The 17,676-nt window shown below is 38.5% G+C and overlaps 1 protein-coding gene across 9 annotated transcripts in view; it reads right to left on the minus strand.

Moving 5' to 3' along the window:
• The window catches only part of MEF2A (myocyte enhancer factor 2A), an 88,885-nt gene that overhangs the window by 46,144 nt on the left and 25,065 nt on the right, over nucleotides 1-17,676 (minus strand). For all 9 annotated transcript variants that reach the window (XM_068695907.1, XM_068695906.1, XM_068695909.1 and 6 more), the window contains one exon: nucleotides 5,290-5,488. In XM_068695907.1, coding sequence (XP_068552008.1) covers nucleotides 5,290-5,343 — 54 coding nt within the window. In that variant the 5' untranslated portion in view covers nucleotides 5,344-5,488. The remainder of the gene's footprint in view (nucleotides 1-5,289; nucleotides 5,489-17,676) is intronic.

A 17,676-nucleotide genomic window follows, 5' to 3' on the forward strand; every position in this document is an offset into this window, starting at 1 on the left:
GGTGAAAATACACCCATTACATATTATCACAAAAGGAGCATTTGCCAAACAGGGTATTCATAAAAATTGCCATCATTCATGGAAGAAAGCTTTAAAATGTAGTCCTTTCACAAGATTTCAGTTACTTAAGGATACAAGAGTGTCCACGTATTTGATGTCAAATCAAATCAATGAAACCTGCTTTATGAATTTCTGAAGTTTATAAGGCATTTTTGGAATATGGAGGGGAAAATGCTGTGTATAGACACCTTAATGTATTTTTTTCCAGAGATTATGATCTTATACGTATTACTTCATTACTACCCATAACACAAAATGCATACCATCCTTCTCAGTACGTAACAAGTCTCACAAAGGGATGCAGACAGATATGCTAACAAATGTTTACAGCACGCAGACAACTTAGTTATTAAAACAGTATTCACATTTTTTGCACTTGCCCCATATAAGCTGGGAAAGGTATTGCAGACCTGAGGTTCCTCTCTACCTATAAAACATAATCCAGGTCTATCAAAAAACTGTTTTAACAAATGCTTTCTCTCCCCACAAGGAACACTCTGTACATAGGGTTTTGAAAACCTGGGCTGTTAACACCTAGCCACAGTACAAATGGAGGTAATAAACATAAGAGCTGGACAGATGAGAATATGGATCAGTTCTGGCTGTATCAGTACACTTTCAGGACGGATAGGAAGTGAGAGTGCCTTGTGCTCGACAGCAAGTCAACTCATGTCTGCTTGGCCAAGTTCCAGGCAATTTCCCATTGCTTTCCTTCTATCCCCTACTTATGCTCCACTTACTATACCGTCAGTACTCTGCAGTATCCACTTTTTGTTCTTGCCTAGTAATATCGCATAATACTGAACAGATTATTTGACTGTCAGTTTTACACTTCCCTGTTTCTAAAATAAGCACAATTCTCCCAGGGAACAATGAAGTTTAATGTTTGAAAGTATGCGATTATGATTCTGCACACTTTTAACCACGTAAAGACAGACATCATAACATATACAATGAAAACACATGTAAAACATGGTTTCCAGGACAAATAAATTCCTAGTGCGAGGAAGAGACCAAGTCTAAAAATAAGCCAAGTTACCATATGAGAAATGTGTGTGATCGTTGCCAAAGCAGTACTGTGGACTAGGACAAGCACAAACAAAGAAAGAAGGATCATTTGTTTATACTCATTTAAAACCACAGATTTCATTTTTAAGAAGCCTTCTTGGTTATTTCAATTCACACTAAGAACAGCAAGGAAAATTCTCACTTGTCTTGTCCCTTTCATATGAATAAACTTAAATACCTATTAAAATGTTGATTTAACATTTATATTGGGCTTCCTTATAACATCCATATCATTCTACAAATATAATTTTCAACAGAGAAGGTTCTTTTTGTTTTCCCTCAATTTCTACGGCATACATGTAAGAAAAAAAATCATTTGAAATATGCTTACTATATGCAAGTAACTGGATGCCAATTAACTAAATCCTAAAAGCATACCTGGTACATACTGTGCATAGATTTGAAGTTTGCAACAAAACTTAGGATTCCTTGGTTTGAGGGAAAGGCGAGTCATTACCTTAAGGGGTACACTACTAAAGCACTGAAACCAGGCAGAAAAAACTCCCAGGGATTCTGTTGATCTAGTCTTGACCTCATTCTGAGGAAGCTAGTTTGAGATTTCAAAGTAAGTTTCAGGCAATGATCTAGTTTTTCCTACGTCTAAAAAATCAGTGCGAATTATGAAAAAGCAACCCTCTCTTTATTTCAGCTCACCCACTGACAGTCAAATCAATCCAATCGTTGAACAATGCAAGACAGTAAGAGCCAAAAAAGGTTCCTTTAAACATCTCTGTAGTTCCATGGAAGGAAGTTGAACAGACTAGATTTTTTTCCCATGAATGCAGTCAGACACATTATAACCCCAGTTCCACCTAAGTTTCTGTGCAGTGTTTCTGACAAAGAAACTTCTTGAAGACCACTAATCACACTGCCCTGCGCGAGACCTGAATCATCTGTATTCAGATGAATATTTGCAGTAACATTTTTATTCAATCTTTTGTAAAGAACCTCTATTAAGACACAAAACTCTTTTGGAAACAACTTTATGTTCGAGTGCTCTAACACAAATTCCAACGATGGCAAGCAGATCCTCTTTAGCTATTTATTGTTAAACAATTACAATACATTATTGAGACAAGATGCCAAAAATCCAGCAGGGTGGACCTTATTGCATCTTCTGTCGGTATTCTGTTTTCAGTTAACAATTCAGAAAGTTGACCAAGTACAAATGTAAGCTTGACTGGTTATATTTCTCACAAATGTAGGTGGAAATTTTGCTAACCACATATAATACAAACCAGCAGCTTTTTAAAGAAAAACTTTTTAAAATCAATCATGTTTAAGTCTCCTAGCAGTTTGGCCACTTTACGCATATTTTTTTCAGAAAACTTGGGATTTATTTAGCCTGTCTTGGATGAGACGCTAAGAACTACATTTTTTGATTCCTCTGTGAATTCACATTTTTGATTTTTGATTATTTTTATTATTTATTTTTTTAACTTATTTTTAAAGCAGTTGTTCTTCTTCTGATATTGCAATTACAAGACACTGTTAGAGATCATTACCTGAGTAGGTGCAGGTACAGAAAGGTACATTTATGCTTATTTTTTATCAGAAAAAAGGCATCATAAACAAGATGTGTGCATACTATAGTACTTTGAGAAGTCAGCAAGTAAAAAGACTGAAAGCTTAGTTCCACTGAGGACCTGTATGATCCTACAAAAGGCAACTTCACCTCTCTACTCATTCATTATTTTTCTCATCTCATAAGGCTATTTGCTTCGTGCTTGTCCAGTGGTTAAAAGCCCCACTCCCACCAGAGTCCAGGCCTAACTTGGTGCACATCGCTTGTTATTAACTCAATTCTCACTTAAGAACTTACAAAGCAGTCTATTAGTTTCTTTCTGTCTCTTGCCATTTAGAGTGCAAGTCCATTCTGGACCACACTAAAAACAAACTATGGATCACTGCAAGCCAATGGCTTCCTCAGTACTATTCTATTTTGGTTAGCAAAAAGGGCAGACGAAGAAGAGAGTAAAGGCAGCAAGACTGAGCTCCTTGGGTATCTAATTTACTGTACTTTATTCTCTTCAGCTTAATGAACATAAATGCCCTGCAGCTCATTCAAGCAGATAAGACTTCTTAATTAATAATACAATGACAGCCTCATGACAATTGTAATCCCCCAGAGTAATGGTCTACATAAATTGTTTTGAGCTCACATACAATCCCATCAGAAATAAGATGCTTCTGATATAACACTAGCTTTTCTTCCCACAAGTTACACAAACTTGCTATACAGGCAAAGATCTATCACATTCTATTTGCATTTCCAAACAAAAAACACACTAAACAGCAAGACAGGACATCGCTCATATTCATGCATGACCTACTAACCAACTACACATGCTGTAGAAAAACTGACAGGACACAACTGAACTATGCTCTGCAGTTGGCAAAATAAACCCTAAATATCCTCCTTATCCTTACCTAGATCAACAAAAAAATCTTAAAAGCAAATTAATACATCAGTTGTGTTAAAGAGCACCATCAACGCCTCTACAAGATTGACTCCACTGACAAAAGCTATGATATGGAGATCCTAAAAAAAAGGAATAAAGCCAATGAAGTCAGGGTATAGTATAAGGATATTTCTTATTTCAAATCTGACAAAGTTGTCCAACTTCCTCCAACCAAGTTAAACGGGGGGTGGGAGGAGCAATCATTTTCTACCTCTTCAATTTGCCTGAAGTTCTACAGTAAGATCTAAAAGAAGTTATAATTCATCTGCTTTTACTACTTGTACTTCAGACATTTATCTACATCAAACACACAGTCACTGTGTGATTAAAGCTGTTTAAACACAATACCTGGCTTTCTTCCAAACTCCAATAATACTTTTCTTGCTATATATAGCCTTCTCAGAGTGTACACTGCTTTAAAGTGATACAGGGAGAAAAACAATCCCTATTTCGCAAAACAATGGGCTCTGAGCTAATGCAGCAGCAACAAGACAGCCTCATGGAACTCTGTCGCTACCCTCAGCATCAATCATTATCTTTATAAAGAGATAAACAACATCAAGTTGGTGGTCTATGAAGGGAATAGAGAACAGCCATTGCTTCATTGCTATATGTTCATGTTTTTTCATGCACTTTGCATACCGAGTGCGGTTCTGGGTCCCTTTGCCTTCAAAAAAAGAATACAGCAGTATTCAAGAAGGTTTAGGGACAAGAAGCAAGATTGATCGAGGTGTGGAATATATTCAGTGTAAAAATCAAGTAAGCCAGGGTTCTTCAGCCTGAAAAAAGTTAGCTGAAAAGACAATATGGCGGAAGTCCACAGAATAACAAGCAAGATAGACAGATAGACTGGGTAGGGACTGATTCCTGCCTCCTTCATAAAGAGATAAAAAAAACTAGCAGAAGCATTACTAAAGAGATTTTTTTTCTTGAAATAACAGGTAACAAACCTATAGGAAGTCTGAGCCAAAAGATCTTATAAATGCTGCAACTTTATAAGAGCTCAAAGCATGACTGAACAAGTCCCCTGGGGAGGGGGGGCAGGAGGGTGGAAATCCATTAATGGTTACTAAATATACGGAAACCACATCCAGCTCAGGAAATCACTGAGCTAAGAATAGTTAGAAGTTGGAAGAGGATTACAGAGCAGTGTAACATGTGCACCTCTATCCTACACTTCACTCGTTATTTGCTTCTGACCATCACAGGAGAAAAGATACTGGACTAGCTGTTTTTTGGTCTGATTCACGATGACTGTTCTTGAAGATCCTAAGTCATTCCAAAATACTTTTACTATATCCTTTCTGAATTTCTCATCCTGTCTTTTCATTACCATGTGGTCCTGGTAGCTGTAAGATCCAATAAGGCGTCTGTTTCAATAGAGCTTGTCTACAGTCCTCCAATCTACTGGAATGACTGAGTGAGGCACCATTTAAATAGGAAAAGTTCTAACAGTTATACAATGATTTTGATTTAAAGCAGTAATTGATATTACTTATAACAACAATTTTCCCTACAAATGCAGTATAAACATAAAGAGATGTATTTCTTATTTGTGTTCTGGTAATGCCATCTGTAGACACAGATGAAGACAAAACTCAGCTTCAAAAAGGTGAGTTAAGGAAATGAAGGTACTTAAGTCTCCATTCACTTTTTGGATTACTGATGATCATGTTCATGCAGACTCCTTGTTTCTCACCTGTCTGTTCCGTTCATCCATTATTCTCGTGATCTGTATTTTCTTTCTCCCCATTTTCAACCTCTTCTTTTCTTCACTTCACAATCCAGAAATATACTAATCCAGGAAATTTCACTCTTCGGTATTCTAACACATGATATGGTTTTCTTTTACTTTGTCTTCAACTTGAGAAATGGTTCTTATTTCTTCTTATAAACCCCTAAAAAATAAAATTGAAAAAAATTAATGATCCTCCTTTAGTAATTTTAAGTAAAACACTTGCATAGTCACAAAACATATGCACACAAAATAATTTCAGTGATTAAACAAGTATTTTCATTGCTAAAATATACTACACACTTTGTTCAAATTGAATTCCAGCTAGAGTTGTGGTTTTTGTTTTTAATTACTTCAAAAACAGACAGTAGTCTCATCCCCTTTCAACTGATGCTTAGAAACCAACAACTGTCCAAGGGGGCAGTGCTTACCTCTTTAAGCTTTAAGCATCAAGTTACCTTAGGTTTCAAAAACTGACCCAGAATGTTTTAGTAAACTCTATCCGTTATTTTAGGAATCCTTATATTGTAGGGGAAAAAAGACGGAATACTTTTACTTAAAAGGATGAAGACTATAGAAAATATTCTCAACAGAGAGAATTTCGGATCTATCGAGAAACCAATGAATAATCAAGAAATTCACAGCTACTCTCCACAATAACCTCTAAGTTTCACATTTGCCAATAAATAAATTACTAGCCCAGCACGTTTAAATTTGGTGAACTGTAAGATACATGAAGCTGCATGCAAACTTGAAAAGCCAAGTGCCTTCATAATGTGCTTATCTAGTAATTATGCAAACTAACTTGTCAGATGCCGAACATTAAAAATTTTATATGCATTTTCTGTTAAAAAAAAAAAAACTACCACAACCACCAAAAACCTTTTAAACCATATTCCAGACCGCGTTTGAATTTTAGGATAACATTAATACAACAAGATAGGAGAAAATGTCTAAATAAATAGCCTCTAGAACACTGACTGTATACTAAAATTCATATTCAGACATGAAACACGTACAACTTACTCTATTACCACCTAATATTCATTAAAACAAAAGGGGTAAAAACAGCCACAACATTAGTTTATAACCTCTCTAATTTTCCAACCCAGAATGTCACTGGAAATCAAGCGTTGCATATTTTAATATGGGTGTCACCATGCCAGATCCTTGGGGCCATGTGTAGAAAGTGGTACAACCACATCACCGTCAGTCAGTTAATAGGCAGAGACAGCAAGAGGCGATTAGTCACAGGCTACACTTCACAATGCATTCAATTTACACTGAGCAAACAACCATGCCATTCTGATGCAGCTTGAGGAAAGAAAAAAAAGAAAAGAAAAGGGAAAAAAAAAGAAAAGAGGTGGAGGAACATCACAAAATGAAGGGATGTCATTTTATATTTACCTGATATAAACAAAGGACTGCTTTGGGAAAAATATAAAATGCCCAACGCTATTTAGAAATACTAGTCAATGGAATTTATGACCAAAGGAGCATAGATTATGTGATGTCCACTGGTCAAAAAATATATGTTAGATGTTATTTATACTTCAAAACACTTGAAAAGCATGCAGTGTTGCATTCCTTGTTTTTTCTTCAAGCAAAAAAAAAAAAAAAAGCACAAAAAACAAACAAACAAAAAACTTCCAAGGAGCTAGTAAAAAGTATTAATAGCTAGTTAAGGCCAGATGAGCCAGCCTCTACACAACCAAAGGCACACAACAAGTATTTTACATGGAAAACAACAGCTGGCATATAAATTTTTTTTTATTTTTTATTTTTTTTTTGTGAAAAAAACATAAGAATACCCTGCAAACTATTAAGTTTCAGTTCATATAACATGCAGACTTCAGTCAGCTGCCTCATTCCCTTAAAAAAAATCACCTCATGTTATGATCACGTTAAATTTAGTCATGCAAAAATCTGGTTGCATTCCCTGGACATGGCTTATCAAAGGGTCTCTGTGAGCAACTATTAAAAATTCTGTTTTCTTCTTCATGTGCAGCTTCATTTTCTCATTTACCACATACTACTGAAGTAGTTCTCTGAGTACAAAATTATCAGATTCCTGCCTCTGCTTTGTGAGACTGCTCACCATCAGAAGCACTCTTAAGAACAGCCACCACATGACAGACCAGAGGTCCATCTGGTCCAGCATTTTATCTGGGGCTATTAGCAAAGAGCACTAGGATGAAAAGGGAGAGAAACAGAAATAACGTAAGCACGTATCACTTAGAAGCAATATTCAGAAAGCATTTTCTCCAGATATTCAGTGATTTTTAAATAAAGAACTTGTGGAGCGATATATGACATCTTAAATTCAAAACTCTTCCTCAAATTTTCTTCCACTTTTGAAACTGTGGAAACTTTTTGCATCCTGAAGCAAGGAGCTCCACAGCTTAGCTATGCATCAGAATGAAAGACACATCCTTTCATTTAAGCCTGATCCTGTTTGTTAGTGTTGATATCAACAGATCTTGAACAACACGAGGCAATGAACCATCTGTTGTCTTCACCCATCACGTCAGTTCTGATTTTGACACCTATCCTCTATCTGCCTTCGGTTACTTCTCTCCAAACTCAAGAATACCATTCCAATCAATCATTTCTTGCTCGAAAGCCACTCTCTGCGTAGCTATGCTTTCCATCCCTCCACCCTTTCCAGTTTCGCTCTGTTCTTTCTGCACCACAATGACCAGCAGGGTACACAGTACACAAGGTAAGAGGTCTACAAAAATTTAAGATAATTTACCATAAATTTGTACAGAGGAATAAGAATATTTTATGTTCTACTACACAGACATTAGACATAGACCTACAGAAATATGCCAGTTCTCAAACTTTTCCTGAGGAACTCTGGGAAGCAAAGCAGTGCTCCCAAACCCTATTTGAAAACCCTGATGTGGGAGCACTCACTCCCTTCCTACAAACCTGCCTCATCCACTCACATCTTCCACCTCCAGCGGCAGGTGTTCAAAACCAAGTCTCTGCAGTGAATAAAACAGGCTCATGGGGGAAACTAGGTAGAGGAGAGAAATATGGTGTGAAATTATATGATCTGTACACTTCAGGAGGCAAAATAGGAGACAAACATTTTCTGTCAGATAAAGGAAAAACCAGTAGTAAGGAAATGCCATTATCTGCTCCAGAAACTCTCACAGGAAAGAAATGGGAAAACCAACAGCCATTTTCACCAACATTTTGTTATAATTCTGGGTGCTATTTCAGGTCCTCTAAAATTAGTATGCTCTATCAGGCACAAACACATCAATCCGTCATCCATTTACCGCCTCTGCTTCACCCTGTTCACTAAGCACGAGGCCTCCTCTTGTTCCAGGTCCGCTACCTTCCTCAACCTCCCGCAGCCTCTTGCTTGGCCAATCCCCCACCCATTTGCACACCCATCCTGTCTGCATCAGCCAGGGACGCCTCTCCTCCCTCTGCACCAGTTGCTGTGGACACCAGAAACATGGCTTGGAAGAACATTTGCCAAAGACAACCCTTTCAGTCAGACATCACACAAGAGGTGACTTTCAAAGCTAAGGGGTGAAATTGCTCCATTGCAAACATACCTAGGTAAAATTCTTAAGTCACAACACCTTTTCATGTAGATCATCACCAAACTTTTGCCCAAATAAAGGGAGGTTAGTAGGCATATGAAGATGAAAGCACATTTATTTCCAAAAGCAAACATGAAACTGACATTAAATAACCTCGCCAAAGGTGAAGTTCTACTTCCCTAAGTGACAAACCAATGACAACCACCAAAGCTTTACATCGGCCTTCATGGGCACACATAAGCAATTCTTTAGGGGTGGTGGTGGTAACAATTTCTGGTACCTGTTGAACAAAAAAAGTAGGACTATGGGGAGAAAAATAAGAGGAAAAAATGATGTGCCTCGTGATAAGCTTCAAACAGAAAATCATGTCAGCTCACAATAATAGGGAGAAAAATGAGGTTGGTAGCTAAGTAGAAGCCTCTATTACTGCATAAAAGTACTATTTACTCCAAATTTTGTGGATTGGATCGATTCTTTTTTCACACACTAACTACTAAAAGACATCAGGAACATATGCAGAGATATACCTTCATAACTGTGCATTTTGAGCACCTCAGAACAGTTCGTTCATTCTCAAGATTGCTTACAGTTTCACAAATAGCGGAAGATATACAACTTTAAAGCAAGGAAATGGTATTTGACCTACTTTGAAAGATCCTTTCAAGGGTTCAGTGGAAACAAATTATATCGGTCTTGAAGCCTTCTGGCATAACAGGTTAGGAAAAAACTGTGTCAGAATTATAATCCTTCCATTTATTTTCCCTGTATTTCCCTCTGCTTCTCTTTGGTTTCTTGGAACTTCCATTTCCCCATCATGGTTACAGGTTGCGTTTGACAGTAACCACATCAGCACAGCTCGCTCACTGCAATGCATGCAAAGAAACGCGTGTCATCGTGTCAGATCATCTGCATGTTAACTCTCAAAAACCAGAGCTGTGTGGATCTGTATAGATGCACCTTACAGCCATGAGCCTTGCCTGGGGCTTACTGGATAGCAGGGCCATATCACAGCTAACAGGTGTTTCTCGTCTCAGAAGAGCCAGGGCCAGATACTTTTATAGATTTGGCTCCTTTACCTGTAAGCAGGAACTGATGGGCATAGACTGATAGACTGCACAACCAACCCAAGGCTGAACACAGCTCTTTCACTCATAATTCAAAGTAATACTTAGCATGTGTGACAATGACACGCCCAGAATGTAAATACTGAGATGGAGATGAGGCCCATCATCAGCTCCTGACTGGTTTACATCCACAAAGCAGTTATCACAGCTTATCTCATTTTTCTGTAATACCTAGAAACATTAAGTGTCCTCCTTCCTCACCCCATAGCTCCAGTAGCAATAGCTAAAGAAAATGAAGAGTCAGAGAGAGCCTTCACCAAAACAATTCATCAAAAGGTTAATAGGGTGTATGGAGCTGGGTCAAGCATCAGACCAACTTACAAGATATACTCACTCGGATTTGGATCTGCACTGAAACATGCCAAGAGCCAGGGGGTGTTACCACAGCACTCTAGACATTCAGCCAGCCCTGCTTCAAAATGCACTGCTGCCACTTTGAAGTCAGATTTTAAAATTAAGATTTCAACCGCAGGGACTCCAGCTACCTATGTTTTCATTTAATAAAGATGAAGCCCACATTCTCACTGGGGTTTTTGCAGTGCTGTGCAAAAACAGTGACCAAAATATTTCCTACAATGGTAGTTCTATAGCCTTTCATCATTCATTGTTACAAATAATTTAAAAATGTGTAGAACAATAGCAAGGTCTACCCCTTTAAAACAATTCTATGTTGCCATTTGACCTCCTAGTTCTTGCCGTACTGCAATATTAGGAAAAAATATTTTTTTCCATCCTCTGTTTTAGTCATTCTTCTACATCCAAATAGAGCCGTACAGTCAGGCCAGTGGACTGGCCTCAGAGGGTCTTCAGCTAACAAGGGATACACAAGCATTGTTATAAAAACAATAATCCAAGCATTAGCCAAAATCACTTTTTTTTTTTTTTTTTGAAGTGGGACAACATGAAAAAAACAGGAAGCCATCAACAATTCTTTACTGATATTCTTTTCATGCATGATAAAACACTCGTTTCTTTCAGCTGGGAAGAACGCCACACAAGTATCCACGTCTTTCACACCAGAACATTTCAGTGAACTTTGAAGAGTGGATTTGTGGAGCTCTGCAACTAAACATGCTCCTCAATTTCAACATGAAAAACAACAAATCTACTTTGAGCTTCTAATTTGTAAGTCACATAGCTTTTCAAATCAGGTTCTCAAGGCTTATTAGAAGACCTCAGACTACTTTAAAAAAGTCTTACTGAAGAACTGCAACTCCTGATGATGACCGACTGTCTCTTAACATGGCCTTTCCTGCCATTCATTCACATGCAGTTAAGTCCTGCCTAAAATGAAGTCAAATAACATCTTCTTGTGAACAGAACTACTGCAATATAAACTGCATGAAAAACCAACTGAGATTCAGATGGCTGCTTTTAAAGCATGTTTTACTACTCCTAGAACATGCATTATTAAGGAGAGATTTTCTTGAGCTGAGGAAGCAAACAGATTTCAGGAACCACCAGCATCACCTACAACAGGATGTGCACTCCTAGATAACAAGAAACATGGCATGGTCCTGGATCAAGGACAGCCAGGAATTCTGTTACTGCTAGTCAAAAGTAAATGGGTTCACTTTTCAATTAAACTCAACACCTAAATATTTTCACGTTATTATTATAAACGCTTGGCTTACTACTTCAGTCCATAAAATACATATCAGTCCATTCTCAGCATTTACACTCTCCAGAAAGAAAACAGCCATTACCAATCTATCTGTAAAAACAGACATCTTGACCATGGACTTTAAGTGGCATTAAAATCCATTTTCTTGTTCCCATTTCTTTAAAGCTATCCTAATGATTCAGTAAGAATCATCTGAAAACAGACCTTCATGAACACAGGTAATTAACTAACCAACACCTGGTCACCAACAGCGTGGACAGTTTTTTTCATCTTACAACAAGAGAGAATGAAACACAATTCAGTGTTAACTGAGTGTTACCTCAGTGACACTCAGGCTTTAATTACTGCAGTCTTGGCTTATTACTTTTTCCATCTCAACTAAAGTTTATAGATTAAAAGAATACAGATAACCTTACACATGGTGGGGAAAAAAAAAAAAAAAAACAAGCATGTATTTGGAAAAGGCACCGTAACAACAATAACAAGTCTACGGGCAGTGAATGAGACTGGGGACAAGTGGACAGAAAATGGTTTCACAGTCAGAACAGCTGAGCCTCAACAAATAACCTACATAAAATGAACATTTATAAACAGAAAACTAGACAAAAACCACTCTGTATGTTCTGATGTACCATAACCACATCTCATGGTTAGATTACACAGAAAAAAAAACATACCTGAAAGCAACACCAGTAAAAAACAAATACAGCTTAGTATTTTCAGGCAGTTCAAAATTAAATAAGGTGCCAACTGAGCTAACTCAAAACAAGCAACATCGAGTCACAGAACATCCTGAGTTGGAAGGGACCCACAAGGACCATCGAGTCCAACTCAACATCTTGACATAAGACTTAAAGCTTCTAGAAATGGAGAGGCAGAGAAATTATTCAGAACACAGCACATACCGCAGGGCAATGCTATGAGATTTACTACTCTTATCCTTCAAATACTCTTTAAAATTGTATTCAAATTGTGCAGGCTGCACTTCAGCTCCTTTGTGCAAATGCCAAATAAGCAATTCTCCACTTAAGAAATACAGTGTCTGTTCTCAGTACGTTAAAATTAATTGGTGAACAGCTGGCATAGTTTTCCAAGGTATAAGTGGAAATCATAGGAGATTTTTCCTTTATATGTATGTATGAAAAAATGAAAGGAAGATATATCGTGAGGTAATTTTTTTTCTACTAACGTAGAAAACTGTATTGGCTGTGTACTTCAGCAAACTGACGTTGTGATTTGTAGCAAGACCCTAAAGCTCAGCGAAGTTCTGGTCACCCGTCAGTGACTGAACTCGTGGTGATTCTCTTTGACTTTTTCCAGAGGAAGACTGCCCACCCCGCCTGCAGAGCACGAACTGCTGAGGTAATGCACCAACCAGCCGCCTAACAGCGCCTTCAACACATGTTATTGAACAAACATCACTGCAATCAAAAACATCTACAGCTGACTTCAGGAATGTAATGGGATACAAAGGCAGCCGCAGCTTCCACATGGCTCCGCTTACACCGTCGCCTTACACAGTTTCCTCAAAGAAGACTATAAACTAAAAAAATGGCAAATTTTAAGTTCTTAGCAAGAGAGAAAAGTGAGTGAATGAGTGAATGGAAATACAGAAGGATTACAAACAAGATCCTTCCTTGAACAATGTGCCTTTGTGGTGTGCTTTGATCCTGCAGGATCTGTGCCATGCAGCCATTTGCTCGATCTCCCCCAGTGGGATGGGAAGAGAAGCAGAAAAATGGTAACACTCATGGGCGGAGATAAAGACAGGAATAAAAGGAAGGGAATAATAATTATTATGATGATAAAAGAATATACAAAACAAGTGATGCACAAGGCAATTGCTGAACACCCGCTGACCAAGCCCAGCCCAGCCCCAAGCAGCAGCTGCCCCCCCAGCCCAGGCCCCCACCGCTGTTGCTCAGCCCAATGCCACATGGCACAGGACATCCCTTGGGCCAGTTGGGGCCAGCTGTCCTGGCTGTGTCCCTTCCCAGGTCCTCTGTACCCCCAGGCTCCTTGCTGTCAGGGCTGAAAAGTCCTTGACTTCGTGTCAGTGCTGCTCTGCAACAACTAAAACATCAGCGTGTTATCAGCATTCTTCTCACCCTAAACACAGCACCACACCAACTACTAGGAAGGAAATTAACTCTGTCCCAGCTGAAACCTGGACACCTTGAAAGATGTCTTCATTTGCAAGTCTAGCTTCAGTCAGAGGCTGTGTGAGGCAAAGCACCACATGCTCTCCCTCTGTATTCAGGCAATTTCTTCCCATGGCTTAGCTCCTTCTTAGCTACCTGTTTCTTCCTGATCCTGTCTCTCAGCTTTTCCTCAGGCTCTCCATGAGCTGCAGGCCCCAAGCTCCTTGCCTCTCTCCTTCTTCCTCCTGCTGTGACAGGTAGTCCCCACAACTATTTCTCACCAAACACACACCTCTGCTCTTGCAGAGCATTCCCTGGGATCCAGGTGTCCCTTTTAAAGGGGACAAGACAGGAAAAATGAGAAAAACAGAAGAGAGACCACGCATCAAAGAATCTGTAAGAAGCTTTAAACCACTAAACAATTATCCGGAAAGCTTTCTTGATCATTTATTCAATGTCTGATTAAATAACAGCATGCAGTCATATTGTTGAAGTGCAACAATTATAAACCAGAGACGCGACAACATAATGCCAGAAACAGCCTGCATGCCTCAATGAGACATTCAGCAAGCCATGAAGACACCTACGTGTTTCTAACAAAGGTTAGTACTAAGATTCTGCTTCTGCGGCTGCATTTGTTTAAAGCTCAGTCTCTTCTTCTAAAATTTAGATACATCACCAGTTTAAACTTCTAAATAAGAAAAAAAATATGCTGTACATCTGAGATAAAAAAACAAGGTCCAGTGAATTATTCCCTGTGTCCTTTCGCGCAAATAGCCATTTTGTATTCAAGTAAATTAAAACATCATTTTGGCAGGGGAGGGAAAATAGGGGAAGAAGTGTACTACAGCTGGTCTCACAGGGCAGATCCTTTACAAACATGCACGTAGACAGTGTCCTTGTAATCTAAATGTTTCAGAACGTAAATGAGACAGACAGGTGGCAATTAATAAAATAACAAAGTGAGTAATCTCCTCAGCTGCATCTCAGGAGTGATGTATGGCAAAAGACTAAATCCAGGTAGAAGACAGCGTTAATGGAAGCAGGGACATGGCGCTACGCACCTACACAAAGGAAACCACCTGATGCCCATGAACTCTCTAATTTTAGTAGCCATTTTTAAAAGCAGACCTAAAAGCACCTTATTGATCCAAGTTCTGAATAGCACTTGGTTTTTCTTGCTTAAGCCTGAGGCCACTGCCCTCCGTTTAGTTGCCTACATTCCTAAAAACAACTGCAAGCTAAGACTAACGAAATAGAATAGTGGGCAAACTACTAGAGACAGAGTTAATTACATTTAAAAACATACCCCAACACCTGAACACACTGCTGAAATCTGTTTCCACTTTAAAATATACATATATATATATATTATTCAGAATATTTTCTTCTGTTGATTAACACTAACTTTATTGGCAGATGACATCTAGTACTCTCATTGTTCATGTTATTGACATGAACCGAGCCACTTGGATTCACATATAAAGACACTGCTTACACTACTGATCACAGCACACTGAATCTTCAGATAAGAACTGTTCTCTGAATAGAAACCTAATTCTAAAATTAACTAACTTTGAAACGTTTTTTCCATACCAATGGCAACCAACCAGCACACACAGCCAATTAATATGCTTTAGCTGATGAGCAGAAATTCACAATGCTACAATAACTCTATTATGTTATACCTGAAAGGCAGAGCATATGACAAAACAATTTGATTTCACATTTCTCACAGCCTGCAACAAATACAAAACTTAAGTCATTTGATCCTAACTAACATCACTGCTTCAGAGCAAATCTACAATTCAAGTGGTGCATAGCATGAAATAACATCAACAACTTCTGAAATCAAATGACTTATCCTTTAAAACATTCGGTGACTCCAAGAGAACAGATTGCCCAACTTGTTCCCGCTATTGTATTAAAACCATTAAACATTGCATTAGGAATCTTAAGAACTCCCAAACTTTTCACCTCTCATGAAAATGATTTTAAACCTGCCAAAAGAAAGCAAACCTTAAATGCACCTTTTAAGCATGGCCATAGAATTGCTTTTCCCTAGTGTAGCCATAATCCTACTTACAAAACCTACCCAACCCCAGCAGCCAAAATAAGAAGAGACACTAAAAAGGCCTGAATGAGAAGATAAGAGCTGGCAGAATTTTAAGTGAATGCCCAGACAGATTTGATTGAGGTCCCAACCAAGGATCAATTCAGTTATCCGTATGTAAATATACAAAGCCTTCTGATAAACTACATCACTGAGGACTTAACCAAGGGCAGGAGTAATAAGAGAAGCAAAGCATCACACAAGCTGGATCTTAATGTATGGTGACTGGCCTATTTGCAATTACATTAAGTAGCCAAAAGCTGAGGGTGATGCCCAGACAGGCTCAGATTATCACAGAGTCTCCTTATTGAAAACCTCTTCCATTAAAACGAGGATATTCAATTAACGTGCACAAACAGCATTAGATGCAAATGCAAGCTTTTTCACACTGAAAGGGAGACACTTCTGTCTTCACCACTTCATCAGCCAAGTACTGCTCGACATAATGCCTGCCCTGATCTGGTGGTAACCAGGATCACTCAGGGATCACAGACTACAAATACAGCTCAATGTTCAGATCCACCATTAGGCATTAAAAATTAAGTAAGAACTATAACACAGCTTACTCTCCTGATTTTGGAAAAGAAAATCAAATTTATCCTATCAAATAAACTGCCAGAAATGCCAGCAAGCAGCCCTGAGAACCACTTCTGAAGCAAAACTACATGATGAGCCTGGTCTCTTGCACTATTAGATAGTCAAAGTGGACATCTCAACATGTAGTTATTGCATCAACAATTTAAATCTGCAAGGAAAATTACAGAAAACAGTACCCATTTCACATACACTGCTGGATCCCTTCCATCCATCCTATCTGCTTGTTCATCTCCGACAAAAAAATATCAGAGAGGCCCAAGGAGCTCATTTGGGTTGTAAAGCAAACATGTAAAAGTCAAACAAAAATGACTTTGCTTCTAGGTATTAGTTGAACCTGCTACAGTAAACGTTAATCGCAGTATCTTATTTTGGTAAGAGCAGTTGCATGCCACTACAAAACTCCCAACGCTGCCTGTAGTCCTGGGAGGTGGCTCTATGAAAGTATGCCATGGGCAAGGTCAGAGACTTCAGGCAATCTCTGAGCTTGGAGAAGTGAGTGGTTAAAATGATGTTAAATTCCTGCATGTGAAGCGATAAGACTTATTAAGGCACAGAAATATTTTGTTGTTGTTCTAACAGTATCACTGGAGTGCACGAAGAGGAACTGGTGCTCTTCCATTCCGTCCTGGTATGACAATAAAGCACCTCATCTCCGTGAAAAACTACACAGTAATTCACCTAAGAAAAAATCCCACATATTAAATGTACTCATGAAAGTGGATTCTATATACCAAAATCAGATGCTACAAGTATTATTTTACAGCATCTTATTTTATTCAAAGTAAATCTTCTGTCAACATATGATCATATGGAGTTGTGGGGATAAAAAGGGAGAACCACAGCCAACTGCCATGCAGTTTAAATGCAAATTTCAAGAACCTGCTTAGAAACATCACACTTAACTCCATTTTTCCCCGTAAGAAATGTTATATCCTAAAAGAAAGAAAAAACTCATATATTAAGGTTGAGTTCTCCTGGCCTTTAGGACATGAAAACCTTTTACATGCTGACTTGAAGCCTTGCAGCAGCTGAAGCAATAAATATTGACAGCTAGCTGGCAAACAGCAGAGATACCAGTGCTCAGGCTCCAATTTCACTTGCATCAGCAAAGACAGATCCTAGAAGGGGCAGCATAACCAGGGCCTTATATGTGCATCGCTATCGCTGCTGCCTTTGTCTGTATTGAAAG

This window comes from Anas acuta, chromosome 12 (genome assembly GCF_963932015.1).
Source record: "Anas acuta chromosome 12, bAnaAcu1.1, whole genome shotgun sequence".
NCBI lineage: Eukaryota > Metazoa > Chordata > Aves > Anseriformes > Anatidae > Anas > Anas acuta.